The sequence below is a fragment of the Schistocerca piceifrons genome, chromosome 11, assembly GCF_021461385.2.
Source record: "Schistocerca piceifrons isolate TAMUIC-IGC-003096 chromosome 11, iqSchPice1.1, whole genome shotgun sequence".
In the NCBI taxonomy this organism is placed as follows: Eukaryota; Metazoa; Arthropoda; class Insecta; order Orthoptera; family Acrididae; genus Schistocerca; species Schistocerca piceifrons.
The window spans coordinates 75,699,754-75,721,159 of NC_060148.1; the positions used below are offsets into that span (position 1 = coordinate 75,699,754).

Here is a 21,406-nt window from a genome sequence, read left to right on the forward strand (position 1 = left end):
CTACCCTCTGATTGGATGATACACACCGTAGCCAATCCGCTACTAGTATTAAGCTGGGCAATCCCGCGTGTTTCATACATGACTAGTCACAATTTAACAGCTTTTATGAACAATTTAGTAAATGAACAAATTTTGAAACTCCACAAGCCTGAAAATACCTCGCGCTTTAAATAACACAATTACCATGAAATGCTTCTTGTTTTTCCGGGTCCCATAAACTGCCTAGTTCTACATACAAAATTCCTCTGAGAGTATAATTCAGTTCCTCTGTACCATCACAGTTTTCACGCTAACATATACTCAGTTAATGGACGTAACAATATTCATTTACTATCTTACGTTCCATTCATTCCATCGTTCACAGCAAACAAACAATCTAGCGGTAACTAACGACCGTCATATTAATCACAGTAACTTGAGTTTTGTTTCCAAAATCTGTTTTAACTTCTTGATAGTTTCGTAGTGCGTGAGAATCTGACACCTTCCGATGGCAGCCGTAGCTACCTGCAAGCAGTCAGCGGACCACCACTAGTTGCCTGAAGCTGTCTGCTCTCTACCGTCTCTTACTTAACACAGGTGCGATGCGAAGCGCCGCGTCTCGACTTCCAGACAAATCAGCCAATGTGTAACATGGGAAACCTGTGAGAAATGCAATATTTACATTATTTGACGTACCAGATAATCCTCCACAACTCTGGCTGAAGAGAAAACCACACAGACGTGACAATCAAACGTCAAAAGAACAAAAGAGTTTTCCGACACGAAGAAACCAATGGCCGACGGCCTTCACTTAACGAGCAAGAGCAGCATTGATTGTGTAGATTTGTCAGTGCTAACAGACAAGCAACACTGCGTAAAATAAACGCAGAAATCAATGTGGGACTTTATATATATATATATATATATATATATATATATATATATATATATATATATGTATATATATAATCAAGAATCCATCGAAATTAAAATCACTGACTATGACCTTATGACCTACAGCTCGATATCCAGCAATTGCAAGGTTAAAATGGGTGTACCGGACATGAAATCAAAGTATGTTCATGTATGGCGGTAATGTAACCATGAGTGACGTCACAGCCGGCAGCTGGGTTGTGTAATGGCGTACGAGGAGCCCACCAGCAGTCACTCCACTTGACAGTGGCTGAGAAGCACTTGGTCGAAAGCTCACGCCACTTCAGTCCCTTGAAGCAACTGGAACCCCGAGAACATTTTAACATTTTATTCTGTAGGCAGAAACTGCTGAAATAAGCAGCACTTTCCACCATTTACACATTTCCATAGCCACAGTCTGCAGAACTGCGTTCACAATCGTAGTGTTAAGTGAAATACTGATATTGGTTAAGTGCTTGTAAACTATGACTTTGTCAAAAACTTGTAGCTATTGTAGTTCTTAAACAAAACATAATATTTCAGTTTACCGGGCTAATCCTTTACCTACCATATAATTTTCAAAAGTGCTGTACCTTAGAACTTACATAGTGACGTACTATGCGCAGATCTAAACAAATTATCACTGAAACCATAGACATGTGTTACAATGTTAAAAGTGAGGAGGGCAGATTGTGTTCGGGTGGAAGGAGTGCGACAGCCAATAACAAGCTGTGAACACCCTCTCCCCACCCCCAAAACCAAACCACAGATGCGGACCTACAGTTACACTGCACTTTCTCACTCGATGTTTGTCATCTAAGGAATGTTACATATGTAGTATAGCTTTTCTGTGAGTAATATGCTCTTCATACAAGGAACATAAGGCAAAATTAATTCCTTCCTTCCCCACATTTATGTAGTCTCGATTAAAGTTCTCACTGCAGTCAACAAAGAAAGCACTCAAATGTATACAGAAAGTGTTCAGCTATCTGTTATGTATGAAATTGAATTGTTAAATTTTCTTCTGTTTGAAATTAATGTCCATAATAAACATCACTAAAAACTGTGACAGCCTCTGAATTTCATCTTTAAGATTTTATTGCCACATCAGAATCACATGCTGTTTCAGATGATGATGGTTGCTTTATTTAGGGATTTTTTGGGGGGTAGTGGGGGTGGTGGTGGTTTGGATGTATACGCCTTTCCATTGCAGCCCAGAGAGAAATAAGTAGACTGTACTGGTTGGCCAAGGATCTATACATTTCTTAAGGCGCTTGTAATGTGAACTGCAGTGGGGCATCTTGCATTATACTGCTGGAATATTGCATTTGGTACCATAGTCATGGGAGTGACAAGAGGATTTACCATATGTCTCACATATTGGCAGCTATTCAGCGTTTCTTCAACAATTACGAAGCCATCCCAATTGTCATATCCAGTACCTCCCCACAGCAGGGGAATTGGGGTATGTGTCTGGAGTACTGCTGCGTCCTGCGACCTGTCACCAGGTCATCTACAGGCATGTGGATGACAATCTGAGTGCTACAGACAGAACCAGGACTCGCCGTTGAAGAGCAGAGAATTCCAGTCAGTGTTCCAGTTGACTATGGATGTATACCATACAAGTCTTTGTTGTCTGTGGTATGAAGTCAACAGGAGATGACCCACGTCAACTTGAGATCTCAACCCAGCTTCCAGTAATCTGATGCTGGCACACTGCCTATCAAATCAGCTCAGAATTAAATTTTCACTCAGCAGCAGAGTGCACACAGATATGAGACTTGCTGGCAGATTAAAACTGTTTGCTGAACCGAGACTCATACTCCGGACTTTTTCCTGTCGCGGGCAAGTGCTCTACTGACTGAACTACCCAAGCACAAATCACGACCTGTCCCCCAAGTTTTCCTTTGCCAGCACCTCGTGCTGTATCTTCCAAACTTCTTAGCAGTTCTCCTGCAAAACGTACAGGACTAACACTCCTAGAAGGAAGAATATGGCGGAGAATTGGCTTAACCACGCCCCTGAGGATGTTTCCAGAATGAAATTTTCACTCTGCACTGGAGTGAGTGTTGATATGAAACTTCCTGGCAGATTAAAACCGAGACTGGAACTCAGGATCTTTGCCTTTCATAGGTAAGTGCTCTGCTGACTGAGATACACAAGCATGACTCCCTAATCGTCCTCACAGCTTCACTTCCCCCAATACAGAAAGATACCGAACTCAAGTCTCGGTCCAGTAGACAGTTATAATCTGCCAGGAAGTTTCGCCTCTGCTCAGGTTTCAGCTGTTGCCTATATGAAAAAGCTAGTCGTTCCATTTTAAAATCTGTTTGTTGTGCAGTTCTTCTGGATGGCGATGTGCCTACCCTTCTTGCCACGCTGTTGTCCTGCAACCCTATCATTCATCCATTGCACTTCAGACTGTGATCACTGTGTGATCTGCCAGTATGCTGCTCCCACGTCCATCAAGCCAGTGACCCAAGACTTCTCAAAGCCATCTCGTGCACATTCTCTAGGCATACCGTTTTGCAGACTCCTAGAGATAAGGGCCAGTGACACCCAGTATCTATTATAAAACTAAAACTAAACTAAACTCCTCCAGAACAGGCCATAAAAGCCCAACAGTACCAACTAGCTGCCATGTCATCCTCAGCTCACAGGCGTCACTAGATGCAGATATCGAGGGGAATAGCTACCATGCACTCACATAATTCTTCATCTACAAGAATGACTTTTTTTCTTTGGTGACAATAAGCTAAACGCTAAAATTTTAACCAACATATCCAATGGGCTTTAAATTGCTTGACTACCTATATGACTGATTTCAAACAAGGTTTTCACAGAGTAACATTTTGTATCTCCAAACCCCCCCCCTCTCTCTGTGTGAGTGTGTGTGTGTGTGTGTGTGTGTGTGTGTGTAAGTCTGTGTGTGTGTGTGTGTTTTAGATACGTTGTGGAGGTCATGTTCATGTCACTGCTGCTATACTAAAACTGATGTAAATCATAATGTGATTTACAGGATCCTGACTGAGGAACAGAAGCAGATGCTGGCTGGGAGGCTGATCATTGCTGCGTCACAGGGTCAGACCGGCCAAGTGCGGGCGATCCTGGATGCGGGGTCGCCAGTCAACGCGACAGACGCCAGTGGCGACACTGCCCTGCATGAAGCAGTGATGAATGGCCACGAAGAAACTGTCAAGTGCCTGATTGATGCCGGGGCAGATGTCAACGTCAGGGACTCGGATGGGATGACGCCTCTGCACTAGGCTGCATGTAGAGGTGGCGAGCAGCACATTGTACGGATGCTACTGGCGGCATCAGCGTGTGTAGATGTCCAGCACGATGCGGGGGAGACTCCACTCCATGTGGCTGCCAGATGGGGGTGTGCATATGCAGCGAAGGCACTGCTGCTGGCCGGTGCTAGGAGGGACATAAGGGGTAACAGTGGGCAGACACCTGCGGACGTGGCAGAAGCAGATGCGGTACAACTATTTAGCACTGAACAAATCTTGTGATTAATGCTTTTTATCTGAATTCTTCTTGTATTGCATAAAAATTTGCTCTTAATTTTTTTAAAGTTTGAAACACAATACATCTTAAGGACCACACATCAAAGAAATTTTAAGAGGGGGTTGGCGCAAATTTTTATCTGTATTACTATATAAGGACAAGTCATTGCTTATCACATGATACTGTAATGAATGGTCAGACAGATACAGGACATACATAACATATAAAGAGGAAAAGTTTTTATTAAAAGTCTCTAAAAGCTCTTGACTGATATACTTCAGATTTGCACCTGATACTCTCATCAATATTTACTTGGATATATGCTATGTACTTCAGTCACAATTATGACATACTCGTATAAATGTTCCTGTAACATTGACAGGGGAAAGGAGGTTACTAACCGTCTCAAGATGTTCTCAACTGATATAGTTCAAATTTCTGCACAATACTTCCATGAATTATTGAATGGACATAGGCTATATATATTTAATATATATATAACATACAAATATATTTTTAATCTATAAAGGGGAAACGTTGTTGCCAAAAATCTCGAAAAGATCTTCACCGAATTAAATCAAATATTTACACGATACTCTAACGAACAATCAATTTATGATACATAAATATATGTGTAATATATATGGGGGAAAGTTAATCACCAAATACCTGGAAAAGTTCTTGACTAAATTACTTGAAATTTATACACAATGCTCTAATGAATAGTAAAAGGGGATACTTTGTTACCAAAACCCTCGGAAAGTGCTTCACCGATTTATTTAGAATTTGTATACTAAACTCTAACAAACATTTTTACAGGTATAGGTTACATATGTTTCAAAATGGCAATATATAGGTTTTCTGTTAAAACCGACCGTGAGGAAGAAAATGTGTGGCTTAGGTATGTTTCTCACAGTCAGTTTCAACTACAATACGGGGCGAATAACCCATCAGAAAAATTGTTCGGCCCATATATATTCTTTCTATTTACATACAATTTCAATGACAAATTGTATACATGGCATTGTACTGTTTTGTTTTCGTCTTCGCCATTGTTTATACAGGAACGAGGAACTGGTATTTATGGCTTATTGGCTTATTATTAGAAAAATAATACAGAATCTGAATCATCTGAAACTTTGTAATCCTACCCATTCACAGATTGAAATTATGCAAAACACTGTCATTAAAGCTACTGTCTTCACAGATCCAGCCGGTGGACAGGTGTCTCTCACACCCTGTATACCAATGATATCAACTAGCATACCCATTCATTTTAAGTGGCTTCAGTTCCCAATCGAGGTTTTGTTCTCAATAACAATAAACAAGGCTAGAGCTCAGAGAGAGGGGTAAGAGGGCAGAGAAGTGGAAATAGACATAGAGGGCGGAGGAGGAGGTGGGGAGGAGGTCATGCACAGAGAGGGGCGGGGGAGGAGTGGCAGATGGACAAAGAGAGAGGGAGTAGGAGATGGACAGAGAGAAGAGGGGAAGGAATTTAGCTTAAGTGTCAAATTCCCACTTATATTTAGGAATTAAGAAATACTGCCGTGTCTGCTATGGGAAAACAAAAACTTACTTCAAAAACGGTTCAAATGGCTCTGAGCACTATGGGACGTAACTTCTGAGGTCATCAGTCCCCTAGAACGTAGAACTACTTAAACCTAACTAACACATCCATGCCCGAGGCAGGATTCGAACCTGCGACCGTAGCGGTCGCGCGGTTCCAGACTGTAGAGCCTAGAACCGCTCGGCCACTCCGGCCGACTAACTTACTTCGCTCACCTGATATGGATTCATCAGCCAATAAACAAACTGCATTCAGATGCATTGTCCACAGTGTATCCCTTTTTTTTAAAGAATATCCACTCGATTCGTAGTGTAATCTGAAAACTGTGCTCTGACTTTGCTTCACCTCAATACTCTCATCAGATCCTACTTGTAAATCGTTTAATTACGCAAGCTGAATATCGGCATTGAGTAAACAAGTGGAGGGTTTATTCATCAGTTCCGTAGACTCCCGACGAGTTCACGGAGAAACTACTAATGTATTTCACAGGAAACGGTCACTGTACGCATCTGACCAGTCGGTTCTGCCACAGCGATGTGTTTGAGAATCAGCAGCTGGGAATGCGTCTGCACTAAGGCTCTCCGACTACGTTCGTTTATGTTTGCAATCCTGAGTTCGAATTCTTTATTTATATTTGGGAGTTGGTATGGAGAAAGGCATATATGTATTCTCTTTCCTCGTGGTTTCTCGGCATTAGTGTCTGTATCACCCAGGTTGCATTGTTATGTGTTTTCGTACAACATACGCGAAGTTTGTATGGTGGCAGTACTCACACATCTGCAGTTAGGAGACAGGTGATGTGCGTTGGCTACTGAAGGGAGACAGGGTGCTGTGTAAAGGTATAATCGCAGGACAGCAATGCCTAAGAAGCCAGCATTCAGATATGCAGTACAGGAATCACACGGACAGTGACACAGAGGTGCTGTGTGTCGTTTGCTAGTAAGGCCTCTGCAGATTCTTAATGTCATCACGTCGCTGGAAGAGTCGAATCCTGTTCTGAAGTTTGGCAGATGTTGTTCAGGCTTGTCAAATGGAGGTTAACAACCTCCATTTGATGCACAGAAAGTATCTGGGTTAATTCTGCGTAGAGATAAATGGAAGGCCACTTCGCTTGTTTACAAAAATGGTCGCAGCTCATATGTCGTCCGTCTTTTCGCTACAGGAAAAATAGAGATAGCCAACGCTATTTACTTTATAATGCACATGATCAGACTTCCTCTTCTCTGTGTGAATAAAGATTATGCTGCAGTCGCATTGCGACATGATTTCCCAGTGCACCACACTGAATGTAGCACCAAAAACGCCGAGTCTGGGGCTGCGACATGCACTAAGGTAGCACTATATCAAACACTTGTACGGATAAAGTCTTTCTGTTGCTTCTTTCTTGTACGTTGTGTATAATTTTAGTGAACTACCGTATTAATCACATGTATGTTAGGTAGGGTATAGTGTAACACGGCGACCTCCAGTCTGTCTCTTTCCAAGAATTAATCCCGACTGGCGGGCTCTGCTGGTTAAGCGGATGTGGCATGTTAATTTCAAGAGGTGGCCAGATGCCCTTCCTTCCGCCCCCCCCCCCCCCCCCGCGTGGAATTAGCGCACTAGTGTAATCCGTGGAATAGTGCGAACGTGTTGAGATGTCTGCGAACCGTGTAACTGAGGCGGAACGTGGGGACCAGCCCGGCATTCACCTAGCGGGATGTGGAAAACCGCCTAAAACCACATCCAGGCCAGTCAGCACACCTGTCCTCGTTGTTAATCCGCCGGTCGGATTCGATCCGAGGCTGGCGGGCCTACCCGAGCCTAGGAAGCAGAGCGTCAGCGCTCTCGGCTGCCCTGGCGGGTTGAACATGGCGTACTCCACTGCAGAGTGAAAATTCATTCTTTCGTCCACACTGTAGCTAAGCCATGTCTCTGCAATATCGTTTCTGCTAGGAGAGCTAGTCATGCAAGTTTCACAGCAGAGCTGTTGAGTTTGGAAGGCAGGAGATGAGGCACTGGTGGAAGTAAAGCTGTGAGGACGGATCACGCGTCATGCTTGGGTAGCTCAGTCAATAGAGACCCAGCCTGAGGAAGGCAGAGCACCCACGTTCAACTCTCGGCCCAGCACACAGTTTTAATCTGCCACGCAAGCTTCATACCATTGTTTGACCTGCACTTGCGTTTGCGTGCTGTTTTGCACACAAACTACTTTTATTGTTGAAGATTTCTCGTGTGAGCTGTGGAGTGGTCAGACGATAATGTAACACTACTGTATAAGGGAAACACGCTCAATAGAAAACAGTCGGAACACTAAAACGTCCAACCAGAGACATAGCAAAGATTATAAATTCATTAGATGCATCCTGTTAGGAGAGAACAGTCTGAAGAACCACAAGCTTTCGTATTTTTTTTTTTTTATTAAAGAGGAACAGCACAATAAATTTTCCTGCAAGTCTACAAAAACAAAAATGTGTAGTGCTGAGTAATTCAAAATTAAAAATTTGTGAAGAAGCTTATCAGTCTCGTGGCCTATGTTCAAATCAGCTGTAGTTACATAATGGGTGTGTCACCGGTTTTATACGCTTTTGATGTCGTAACCAAATACCTCAAAATATTTTTTCCTTCGGTCATGTTATGCCTGCTTTGAATGTTTGCTTGGTTTTTATGTCCCTAATGGTGGTGTTAGGAACAGGCCACTGAAACAGTCCACAAGTCGTAGACCCGCAGTCTCCGTACCTGACTGGGTGTCGTGCTCCTCTCGGTGTCGCCGTGTAACACCGACGCTGCAGTGGTGCTGCTGCTCAGCACCCGTGAACCGTGACACAGCTTCTCCCCTGTGAACTTCAATCCACTGTACTGAACATGCCAAAAGAGACTTTTCTCGTTCCGTTGGAATAGCACTCTCACAGAAGTTCATCTCAATGTATTTCCTACAACGTACAACTCTAACTTCTCTTAATGAATCGGCTACACGTTATATTCCAGCTGGACGCTCTCATGCGTCAGTCTCACACGAGACCCAAAACAATAGTGTAACAAAAACAGAACATGAGTGCCACGACAGTTCCTCCAGCATCACGGAGCTCACGCGCACTCCACGGCTCTTCCTCACAGCCTCACACGGCAAACGACTCCGCCCAGCAGGTAGAGGAGCCGTCCGCGGCCCGCATCGCTGGCAGCACAGTATCGCCACGACCACGATCTGCACAAAGCGTCAGATAAGCCCCCGAAAGTGGAACGCTGCCTGCTTACCAACTACCTTAACCCACGAACGTCTTTCAATGGACAATGACTATCGAGGATGAGCAACATCTCATTCTATGGATGACGTTTCACGCCTTGTGCTCCATCGACAGTGCGGTAAGTTTTGTCAAATAGCCTTATTGAGAGGTTTTATGTGCATTTCACATTTCAGTTACTGTACTTTACTGGCATTATCTTCCTTACGCGTACCTTAATGAAATGTGTGCTTTGCATATGTCACTGCAGGCGTCAGGAACTATTTGAGGCACAGAAGCTGGCATAAATTTCTCCAGTTGCAGTGTGTAAATTCTATCTGTTCTTCAGGTTATGTCGCTCATCAGAAATTAGTATTCCACTTTCAAATTTTCTCATTAGTTGTAACGAGAAGCTAAAGTGTCAACTGACGTAGTTGCAAGACTTTGCAATAGTGAGAACGAGGAAGAAAGCTGCAGTTTAGTGAAAAGTGCTGCACACTTGCATAAAAAGTGAGACATCCAATAATACATTTTTATTTTCCTATTACATTTAGTTTGCTTGACGTAGAACAACACACCCAGCATGCAGAATAATCCTACGTGAATACCAGAGTTTTATACCAGAGCTGTAACAATTGAGTCAAATCTGTGTGGGAGTCGGTGAAAGTGTATATATATGCTTATTTTATCGTGTTCTCTTCTATTGCCTAGAGTGTATACAAACGTTCACGGATACAAGCAAACAGTTGGGAACTGCCAGCAGATGCTTTTACGTTCGTATTTGCTTTCTTACGATCCGGTGTAAGTGGCGCATCAGAAGACCCAATTCGCAGAGTATAAATGTGTAAATGACGACGAGGAGCGATGTTGTAACTGATGACTTAACACTTTTTTAGATACAGCGAGCATCAGAATTACTCGATGGCTCCGTTCTGGACCCACCTGCAACGAATGGGACGACTGATGTCAACGTGATGAGTAACACACATTGCTACAAAGTAAGCAGCACTTTGTTATTATTATGTTCCATTATTTATATTTTTAATACCTTCGACAATTTAACCTTTAAAGCCACATAACTTGTCACTGCCTACATGTGTCTTCTGCCTTTCCATACGCAAGCTGATGCTATCTGTTACTCGTTCTTCGCCGGCCGTAGTGGCCGACCGGCTCTAGGCTCTTCAGTCCGGAACCGCGCTGCTGCTACGGTCGCAGGTTCGAATCCTGCCTCGGGCATGGATGTGTCTGATGTCCTTAGGATAGTTGGGTTTAAGTACTTCTAGGTCTAGGGGACTGATGACCTCTCATGTTAAGTCCCATAGTGCTTAGAGCCATTTCAACCATTTTGAACTGATCATTAAAAATTAGAGCAAAATGGGAAACATTGAATTAGTACCATTACTGTCTCTCTCTCTCTCTATCTCTCTCTCTCTCTCTCCTCTCTCTCTCTCTCTCTCTCTCTCTCTATCTATCTATCTATCTATCTCTCTGTCTATCTCTCTGTCTATCTCTCTCTCTATATCTCTCTCTGTCTATGTCTCTCTCTCTCATATGCACACACACACACACACACACACACACACACACACACACACACACACACACACACACACACACACACAATATACTCACACTTAAGCAAAGAAACACATTTTCATACATTACAATAAATAAAGAAAATGGCATATCGATCTCCCACTAAAATTGATGATTAAATAACTGTATCATCCTCCTGCAAGTTTGTTACATTAAACACATACGTACAGTGTACATGAACAGGTTGGCAACGGTGGTACAACATGTAATTTGATATAAAGGTTTTTTGATGCAGGAAAAGAAAAGTTGTTGTTAAGTACTTGGAAGAATATTTTGCATTTGGCTGGATAATCAAACATTTGACACAACCTTCATTAAGGACCTAGCGATTTTTACACTTCCATGCCAATAGATACATTCCTTAATGATATCTCTCGCTAATAACAAGATTGAATTTAGGTTTAACTGTGCTATTCACCACCTCAATGTCAGGCTACGGCAATGTTTTCACGGCACTGGAAGACACGATTATTTCCACATATATACACATAAATTACCAGTGTTCTTGCAAATGTGAAACAAATGCTTAGTGAGACTAGCGAAGTCTTCCTTCATACGCAATCCTGTTGAGATGAGGAGGGGGGGGGGGGAGGCAGGGAAACACTGCATAAATTTTAAACGCTGGCATTGACAATACAGAAAATATTCCCTTATCAGTACATAAAAAAATAGTAAAAATCATGCAGGGGAGAGCGCACACTGTAACATTCCACCTGATCTTGCTGATATTTCAGTGAAGATCTGCAGTCACAAGTTTAATTAAAAGCAATCGAAAAATGTTTGCATACAGGTAAACGAAGACAGTTTAAGCTCTGCGATCGTGTACCTAGCAGCAATCCCGTGTCCCATTTATACTCTAATATGGTTCGGTTGATGGTGATACCACTTAACAGATAATAGAATGTGAGCGGCTTACGTTCAGTAGTGAAGGACAACAATGATTTCATCCGTATTGAGCTTCAGTGCGGACTTGCACGAACCATTATTACCTTACAATACTAATCCATAGAGGTTAGAGCCGTTCTGGAAGTTTCCCCACCGCGAAAGACTGCTGTCTTCCGTGTCAGTTTTACTTTCTGCCAGACCACTGTTCTCCACGAGAAATGTTCTCAGAAATCAGTAAAACAATGTGCCGAACTGGGACTCAAACCAGGGAGCTGTGCCGCTTACAGACAGGTGTTCTACCTACTGAGCTATCCAAGAATGGCTCACAGCCAGTCGTCACAGCCTTACTTTCACCAGTAAATCTCCTACCATTCAAACTCCACATATATCCTCATGTGAAACTTGCAGGACTAGCACTCCTGAAAGATTGCAGAGACTCGGCTCAGCCAAGGCAGGAGATCATTTCGGGAATGAATGTTGCAGTTGGCAGTGGAGTGTTTGGAAATCAGGGGGCGCGCTAGGCCCTGAACACGGGTCACAAGACGTGGCCGGGTAGCTCAGTTTGTAGAGCATTTGCCAGAGAAATGCAGACGTCCCACTCTGCACACAGTTTTTTAATCTGCCACAAAGTTCCACATCAGCGCACACTCCACTGCAGCCTGAAAAATTCGCTCTAAGAGCTACATCCACTTCAGTCCATCACACAGCAGCTCCTCAGGGTACCACTCATCAAGCCAGGAGGCCCACTCAGTGTAAACATGTCTGCTCTCTGACTGTCACAACTGAACACCACACTTCACAATGTGATAGTACAAACTGCAAATACCCTGCTGGCCAAAAGTGAAGCAACAGTTGGGTATTTTGCGAGGTTGCATCTATTTTGCCACAAAATAGTGTAAACGGGCGTTAGTAAAATGGAAACAATGTAAAGAACACAGAATGTAAACAACTGGACCATGCATAACCGTTGTTCCTTTTCTTACAACTCAATGTATCTCCACACACGCACTGCGACGACTGGTTACTGTGCTCAGCACGGGGTGTGACCACCTCTGGCAGCAGTACAGCCCCGACAACGGCGGGGCGTGCTGTGAGTGATGTTGTCAATCTCTTGTTGAGGCGATAACGCCCACAGTTCCTGCAGAGCTGCTCGCAAGTCCTGCAGAGTGGTTCGTGGATGATGACGCGATGCAGCCCGTCTCCCCAGTGCGTCCCAGACACGCTCTATGGGATTCAAATCGGCAGAATGAGCAGGCCACGCCACGCACGGTCTCCGATTTCCAAGAAAACGTGAAACACCTCTGCTCTATGAGGTCGAGCACTGTCGTCCATCAGTACAAAGTCTGGGTCCATCTCTCCTCGCAACAACCGCACATCAGGTCCCGAGATCTCGCCTCGATACCTGGCAGCGGTTAAAGCTCGCCAATGCACTGGTCCAATTACATGAAGAGGTGTTCGAGTGGTCACCAGAATCCCTGCCCAGGATCCTCGATATCAGTCTCCTTGCACAGTGTTTGGATTGAGAAATCGTGTTCCACGTTCCCTCTAGATGCGGATGCGTCGAGAATCACTCTGCAGACCAAATGGGGACTCATCTGGGAAAAGAACGTCGGCCCAACTGTTCGACCGCCCAGGTGGCATGTTGACAGCTCCACTCTAGACACTCCAGGTGGAATGTTGACAGCTCCACTGTAGACACTCTCTTCTGTGGAGAAGTACCAGAGGTACATGTACAGCAGGTCTCCCACAGTAAAGGCCACTCTACCGAAGCCTATTAAATTGACGTATTGTGATTGTTTCACGTGTTTTTCATTCTGAATTTTGTCAGAATAAATCCAATTGTTATCTTGAACAGAAATTTCATTCTGTAGTTAGGTAGAGCAATCCTTTCATCTGTCACGACATTAATTAAACTTTCGACTGTCAAATTAATTTTTATCAAATTAAATTATTGCAGACGCCAATTCTTCTCTACTCCACTTGCAGGGTCGATAACAATCAGTCTGCGTTTCTTTTTTTAATCCATATGCGACAGAAAAAGTCGGAGTTAGGAAAGGGGGTCTTAGAGCATCATTTCCATGTGCAAATTCTAGCTGAATTTAGTGCTAAACGCGCTGCTAGCCCCGGCACAGCTTATATGGCAGTAATTTGAGTATGGTGCAGTTTACACTAATCTAAGGCAGGACCATACATGCTGCCAGCAAATAGGTTCCAGTAATCAGGTAATGTAGGGGACTGGTTCAAACAACAAACGCTAATGGAGTTGGGTGATGCGCTAGACAACCACTGATATTCTGGCGTTTGGCCTTCAAAGAGATTGGGCTTTTAGTTTTGAAATACACGAGATTGTGAAAGATGTCGGCTGCATTCTTGTAAGTAGTATGAATACTTTATATTCCATGAGAAACACAAGCTCGACAGAGAGAGGGGTTGTGTTTCTTAGCAATGGACTATTTGTCAGTTGATGTAGAGCTATTACAAAGATTCCTGTCACATTGTTCACAGTTCGTAGTAATTGACGAAAATCATCGAAGGAAACATAAGTGATTTCCAGCGTTTCCCAAGTAATGCTGTTCCTTATCTATATAAACGATTTCGGAGAGAATGGAGGAAGCGTCTGAGGTGGTTTGCAGATGATGCTGTCATGTACCTTCTAGTAAAGTAATCAGAATATCAAAACAAATTGCAAAACTATTTAGAAAAGATACCTGTATGGTGCAAAAGTTGGCAGTTGAACCTAAATAATGAAAAGTGTGAGTTGATCCACATGAGTGCTATAAGGAATCTGTTAAACTTTGGTTAGATCAGTCAGGGCAGTAAATTGAACTAAATACCTAGTAATCACAATTACGAACAACACAAAATGGAAATAACACATAAGAAATGTTGTGGGGAAGGCGAACCAAAGACAGCGATTTATTGGCTGGAGATGCAAGAGATCTGCTAGAGAGACTGCCTACACTATGCTTTCCGTCCTGTTTTGGAGCATTTCTGCTCGGTGTGGGATCCCTAACACATAGAATTAACAGAGTACATCCAGAATGTTCAAAGGAGGGCAGCACATTTTGCATTATCGAGAAATAGGGGAGAGAGTGTCTCTGACGTGTTACAGAATTTGGGGCGGACATCATTAAAACAAAGGCGTTTTTCGTTGCGGCAGAAACTTCTCAAGAAATTTCGATCACCAACTTTCTCCTCCGAATGCGAAAATATTTTGTTGATGCCGACCTCCATAGGGAGAAATTATCATCATAATAAAATAAGGAAATCAAAACTCGCTCGGGAAGATGTAGGTGTTCGTTTTTTTCTCGCGCTGTTTGAGATTGAAATAACAGAGGATTATTGTGAAAGTGGATTGATGAACCCTTTGCCAAGTACGTAAGTGTGATTTGTAAAGTATCCATGTAGACGTAGATGTAGATTACGAGTTTACTACGAGTGATATTATAGTGGACTTGAAAGGCCGTTTATTGTTCTTTCACTTGCTCGCATAAACTGTGGTAATAATTCATTTAATGCATGTGTTTTTTTTATGTTGTTACTTTCTTTTTTGTTACCCCAATTTCTTTTCCGATAAAACTTTTGGCTATGTAATTAATCACGTGAGCTGCAATGGAATTTTATTATATGTATGTTTATTATCTTTCTTTTCTGTCATACATTCTTTGGTTTAGGAATAAACCCCTCTGCCTTCAGATATTGCCTCTAAGTAGCATCTGTGACTCAGATATGACGTCGGTGAAAGCCATAAAGTAGAAAAATTTCTGGAGTAAACATTTCGTGCTGCACTAGTTGTCAACATTAAGCTGAGATTGTCGCGTGATCTCGGGATGACTCTTTTTAAGACCAGTTCACCTTGGGCGTCAGGTCCTGTCATGTCAGATCCAAAGATTCCACAATTTACTTCAAACGGCGGCATTCAGACAAGTCGTCAACAGACCGTCACGTCACGTCACAGCAGCTCAAGGTTTCTCGGGAAGGAAGTATCGACGGCATCATCGCCTGCTAACATCGTAAGTTAACCTATTTTGCCGCGCTCACTCGTATTGTAGTAGTGGATTGTGTGCTTTTGTAACTTCTTAATCTATATTTAGATATTGTGTTTTGTTTTCGTGGCAATTTGTAGATGTACCATGACGACTTGGATGTTTATTGCATTGGATATTGTTACACAAGCAACGTGAGATATCTGAAGGCGAAAAATTATTTACGTTTCACTATAACGGAACAAATGTCCGCTTCCCCAAACCACAGAAATGTCGATGTTTTGAAATGTTGTGTCACATCTCAGTACTTCAACAAACAAAACTGATCAAGAACGCAAGTTATGAGGTTTGCTTTACCCATTAATCACCTCAGTTCCTCAGCTGCAGTACTGTACTCTGACGCGGACTAAGCGGAATGACGTGACGGTGCCATGCCGTGGTGCCCGCTAATTTTGCTCATCAAAGCTAAGAGAACAATTTATTCTAGGTATCAAATGCCAATTGTTATGGTGTCTACAAAACGCCTGTCCCAAATACACAGCACATATGAGGGCAATCTATCTGTACTGACGATACGGCGGCATTCAAAATTTATAGGACGTTTTACGGGGAAACCTATGCCGACCCCAGATCTCGTGCCCACGGTGGCAATGTGTGTCGACAACAGAAAATCAGTTCTGTGCATCTGAATGCTCACTCTGCGATTAAGGCCGACGGTGAAATCGTACACTAGAATTTGTTCATTGTTTCTTTGTGTTTGTGTATCATTAAATGAGGCGTCTTTATCGTAGTCATGCCAGTGTAATTCGTATCCTTAACACCAGTGCAGTACTGTCGCATGATCTTGGCCTCTCACCTCCCTAGAATTGAATCAGTAGAGACTGCGCCAATTCGGGCTGCTGATATGTTGGTTCATTCCGCTGTCAGCTTTGCCATTCAGGCCATAGACCTGACACTATAGTGGTGTGCAACATATCGCTTACAACGCAAAATATTGCAATCGCAAACTTTCGCCATTGTCTGTACCATGGTTATATACGGCACATGGACATTTTTATCATTTAAACCGGTATATGATGTGGGTATTTCTTTTGGCATGCTGTCATATTTTTGTGCTATGAACATGCTATTTACACCTTGTGGTCACTATTAACAGATGCTTTTATGTACCTATGATATTCCTGTGAACATGGATTGTCCATCATGGACTTACAACCTATGCTTTTCATATTTGGCCATGTCAACCATTATTTTCCGTAGTATATTTTCAGATCAAACGCACTAAACGTGTAACTGCTGCCCTGGTGTTCATTCTGTGGCTCGATTGTTTAATGACTGGAAAACTTATTTGCTACCAGTCTGCCATAGATTTTTACGATTTTGCACTTTCTGCACGCTGGGGCATCCATTACAATAGATCTTGACGATGACATCACTTGACAATGTCTAATTTTACCCAACATTGTTGACTTAAGACCAAAATCATGATATTAATATAGAATAAGGAAGTTTTATGCAGTCAGAAGGTGGAAATATCATCCAAAAGCTATACTCGTCATTGTTTAATGCAGTGTTTCATTTCGGTGATGCGTAACTTATAGCAGTGAGCATCATTTGCACAGTTGTGTGTCCCACGATGTGACAGGTTCGCCGACGACGAGTTCATCTAGCAGCACACACGTGAGCGATATATCGCTAGCAATGTCGCTAGAAATTGGTCACAAAACACACCAGCGATTTATATAGCAATTTTAATCAGTAATTCGAACGTCACTACGTCTGGAACACCTGCTATCAAAAATTATCTGCAGTGATTAACAAGATCTCGTATGTCGGTTAATACCCGCAGAAAAACGAGAGTTGAAATGCATTACAGTTGTTTTGGGATGTTACCGACTGGGCACTGTAACATATCAAGTAAAATGGTGTTGAGATTTAAACTGTCTGCTCTTTTTCTTTTTTCCCTACCTCGACGTCAGTATGTTAATCTGTCAGTGGTTTAGGGTCGCGGGATGCTCCTTCCTGTTGCCAACCTTTTACCCTCCCCTAATTTTTGGAGTGAGTGGTGGGGGACAAAGGCAGTTTCGGCATTCCTAACAAGGGCTCAGGATTGCGCCATTGGAGCTTATATGTCTTTATAGCATATTTCATGGTGTATGACATGGTTGTCAGTTAATTTTTCTCAAAATTTCCCTGGGAAAGAACTACTCACGACAAATCAAAAGTGAGACGTACGTAGTACGTATACATTTCTGAAATGCCAATAACAAACTTCCAGTAGATCTCTTTCACTATTCCACAGCCTCTCCGGGCAGAATTTTTACATATGGCAAAGATTGTACTGAAACATTCGCCTGTGTCATATTATACGAAAATAATAGTAAGCCACGAAGTAGTATTGTATTTTGTAAAGAAACATAAAAAAGATTATGGAATATACAAAATATACATGTGACGTGCACATAGTCACTGCAAACAAGTGATAAAAAGTAGTGGTGCTAAGTCGCTTATAAATTAATTTGCAAAAATCTTCGTACATTTCGTGCTCAGGTACACTCCAAGTAAAGTTACAAATGTTGTTTATATTGGTGTTCAGGTTTACTTACAATACGTCACGTTCCGTTTGAAATAAGTGTGCACAGGTTAAAAAAAATTGGACGTTATTCTCACGAGTTGTCTTATTTCGACAGCGTTTTGAAAGTTTAACTTTAATTATAGTCCCCCTGTATAAAGGTGTGGTGTTGTAGTCATTAAGGAGTAGAAAGTCAAGTAATTGTTCAATGAACGATGTTGAATTGGTGATGTGATGAACACCTCTCCAAGCTTTCATTCTGAGAGTTCCAAGATGTACTACGTTGGGAAGTGGAATTCGTCGAATCCGAAACGGTCGTTATAAAGTAGTGCAAGTTTCTGACACTTGTTTGCCCCACAAGATAATGGATATACTCGAACCAAAACTTTTTGTCCAACTCTGAATTTTCTAGTGCGACTTATCTTCTTTTGTAGCATTTTCCTCCTCCCAATTGCTTTTTTTATTTTAGTAACTGCAATCTCAATCAGTTCACGATGACGTAAAAAATGTGACTTTATTTTGTCTGGTCGATTTATATTCTTCAAAACTAAATGTGGCGAGAGCAAAGCTGAATCACTAGGAATTGAATTAATGCTGTCCTGAAAAATCTGAATATGTCTGTCCCATTCAGTGTGTTGTTTGTCTTCCTCTGTTACTGCTTCATAATTGTCTACCTTGGCTTCCATTATCTGCGAAACGTCTAATTAAATTCTTCATGTCCAGTGTCAGTATCAAAAGACGGGTAGTGAAAAATAGTGTGTACCACTGTGTATTCTTCGAGTATGAGAAAAGCTGTAATTTGTTTATATGCTGTTCGTCCGTTGAAATGCTCTGCTGCGACTGTAATGCAACTTGCTCGTTATTGTTGCGTAGTACAATAGAAGACTCCTAAAAGACCAAAATCTGTTCGTGTTCTGTCAAGGAGTCCATGCCTAGCATAACTTCATTTGTTAAAAGTGGGTCGATCCAAAAATTTGTATAAAATCTGTGGCCATGAAGAGCAAATTTTAGATGTTTCTGTAGGTTTACATCTACTCCTGTTCCTGAAACTGCTCCTCTAACTTTAGTCTTTTCTAATGGGATTGCAGGGCAAGAATTATTCGCATTGAGTCTATTACCTGCTTGATCAGTAATCGATGTAACCGGAGAGCCATAGTCAGTCAGTGCGCTGAAATTATGTGAGTCAGTTGGTGTCTTTACAACCGGATGGTACACATTCCACTGTGCCTGTTGTTTTTGCTGCAATAACGGGATAACACGCTCGGTTACTGTGTTCATATAGTAAAAATGTGCAAACTGATTAAATCCTGAACTTTACTATTAATCTCTTTAATAAAAACAAAGTGTCCCCGTGCGTTAATGATCTGCAAATAATCCTATTGTTGAAATGATCCCTGTCCGTTGGCAATTTTCGTAGCAAACAGGTCCTGAAATGAAAATGTCTCACCTCGTAATGTAATTTCTTGGAAACGCGCTCCTTGCTGCTCTCTGCGCTCCAGTCGCAAATTTCTGACTCCAGTCGCTGAGAGCCCAGTGCAGCGCTCCAGACAGCGAGCAAACTGTTTTATACACACGACTGAGTGCGGCACGATTTTATATAAAAATGCTCTTAGGTGAAATATGCCTTTAACAAACTGTTTTTACATTATCTGATATGTAATTAACTGTATGATATTCATGTTACAACACGCATTAACATTGACAAATGGCAATATTGTTATCAGACGATCACTGTCAGAAATGTGGGACAAACAATTGACAGACATGAAGAAACCGTTACAGAAAAACTCATTCAACCTTTTTAAAAAAAAAACTCAATTTCCTTGATATGGCCGTCTAATTCAACAATGAACCTAACTACGCTTGACTGCAGTGCCACCAAATAAAAAATGTTACCTTCATACTCTTTTCTAACATCCTTACATCTCATTTCTTTCTGAACCCTTATCTTTCTCTTCTGTTTCACACAAACCACTTTACTTAAACGCAGGTGCACTTAACTTTACGCCTGCACTGCCCAGAGTCCTCTGCTCGGCGTCTTAACTCACAACAACCCTCCTGACGCTGGAACTCCAGCGCTCCTCTCCCTCCCCGGCAGCGACGACAAATACGTGGACACCTTCCAGCGACGCAGCTGCTCTGACCAAAGACTGCACGCGAATAACAAGCGACTCACAGTTGTCGCTTAGTGTCTGAGCCATACGCTAAGGAAGTGCGTACAAAATCCAGAAATGCATATAACAAACTCCCAGTAGACCTGTCCAGTAACAGGTTTGTTCTCCTGTTCCTTGTCAGCAGGTTGACGAGTGTATTCTAGCTGCCACCATTTACTTTGCCATCGACTGCCTTTTATTTTCAATGGGAAGACACCGTGTTTGAGAGGAGGCTTTTAAATGTAGAGAAATGAGCCTTCTATCTTTGGGTAAGTAATTATATCTGGTAGACGATTTTAATATTATATTCTGCTACGTCAAAGACTATCTCCAGATTCCTATCTGGGATGTAATAACACGGTTCTTCTCCTCTACTTCATCAGGTTAATGAGCGCGTTGAGATTTCTACCGTTCATCCTGCCATCGACTGGATTTTTTCGGCAAAGGGAAGGTGCCCTAGTCGGTAGCTGGCTTTGACATGTAAAGAAACGATTACATCTTTTTATAATTTGCTACGTAATTGTATTGCAATTTACTCTTTGAGAAGTTTTGTCGCCATCCCTACACGCCCAGTCTTTTTTTGGTGTAATATGCTTGCAGCACTTCCCATCCCGCACTTCTTTGCACAACGAGCGTAATCCTGGCCGCTTAATAAATCATCTACGAAGCCTTCACTGGCCGTGCACGAGACTCTTGAACATCCCTCTACGTGCAATCTGCTCCTCACGATTTCACAGGCGTCCGTAGGAATGCATACTCTGCACTACTTGTCAAAAAGTCTGGTGAGTTCACATCGTCAAGGACAGCTGCAATCATCTTTTATTTTCTGAAATTCTACCACCACAATGGTGAAGAATTTCGTTCAATACATTCAAACATAGGAGAAAACAAGGAATTGTCTGCCCCATGGACATGATATTACGTACGCATTTCAATATCCTGTGGTCTCTTACTGTTTTCCCTTATTACTACAGTGCACTTTCTGGATTTTCTGGAATGGGACGGATATCCATTACTTCTCTCTCTCTCTCTCTCTCTCTCTCTCT

The 21,406-nt window shown here is 42.3% G+C and overlaps 2 protein-coding genes across 2 annotated transcripts in view; one reads left to right on the plus strand and one right to left on the minus strand.

Moving 5' to 3' along the window:
* The window catches only part of LOC124719715 (cortactin-binding protein 2-like), a 90,099-nt gene extending 85,942 nt beyond the window's left edge, over positions 1-4,157 (plus strand). Inside the window, exon 5 of the mRNA XM_047244919.1 lies at positions 3,911-4,157. Within this exon, the coding sequence (XP_047100875.1) occupies positions 3,911-4,157 (247 nt within the window). The remainder of the gene's footprint in view (positions 1-3,910) is intronic.
* A 51-nt stretch (positions 4,158-4,208) lies between these two features.
* LOC124719716 (ankyrin repeat and SOCS box protein 14-like) overlaps positions 4,209-21,406 on the minus strand; it is a 70,152-nt gene continuing 52,954 nt past the window's right edge. Inside the window, exon 4 of the mRNA XM_047244920.1 lies at positions 4,209-4,379. Coding sequence (XP_047100876.1) covers positions 4,209-4,379 — 171 coding nt within the window. The remainder of the gene's footprint in view (positions 4,380-21,406) is intronic.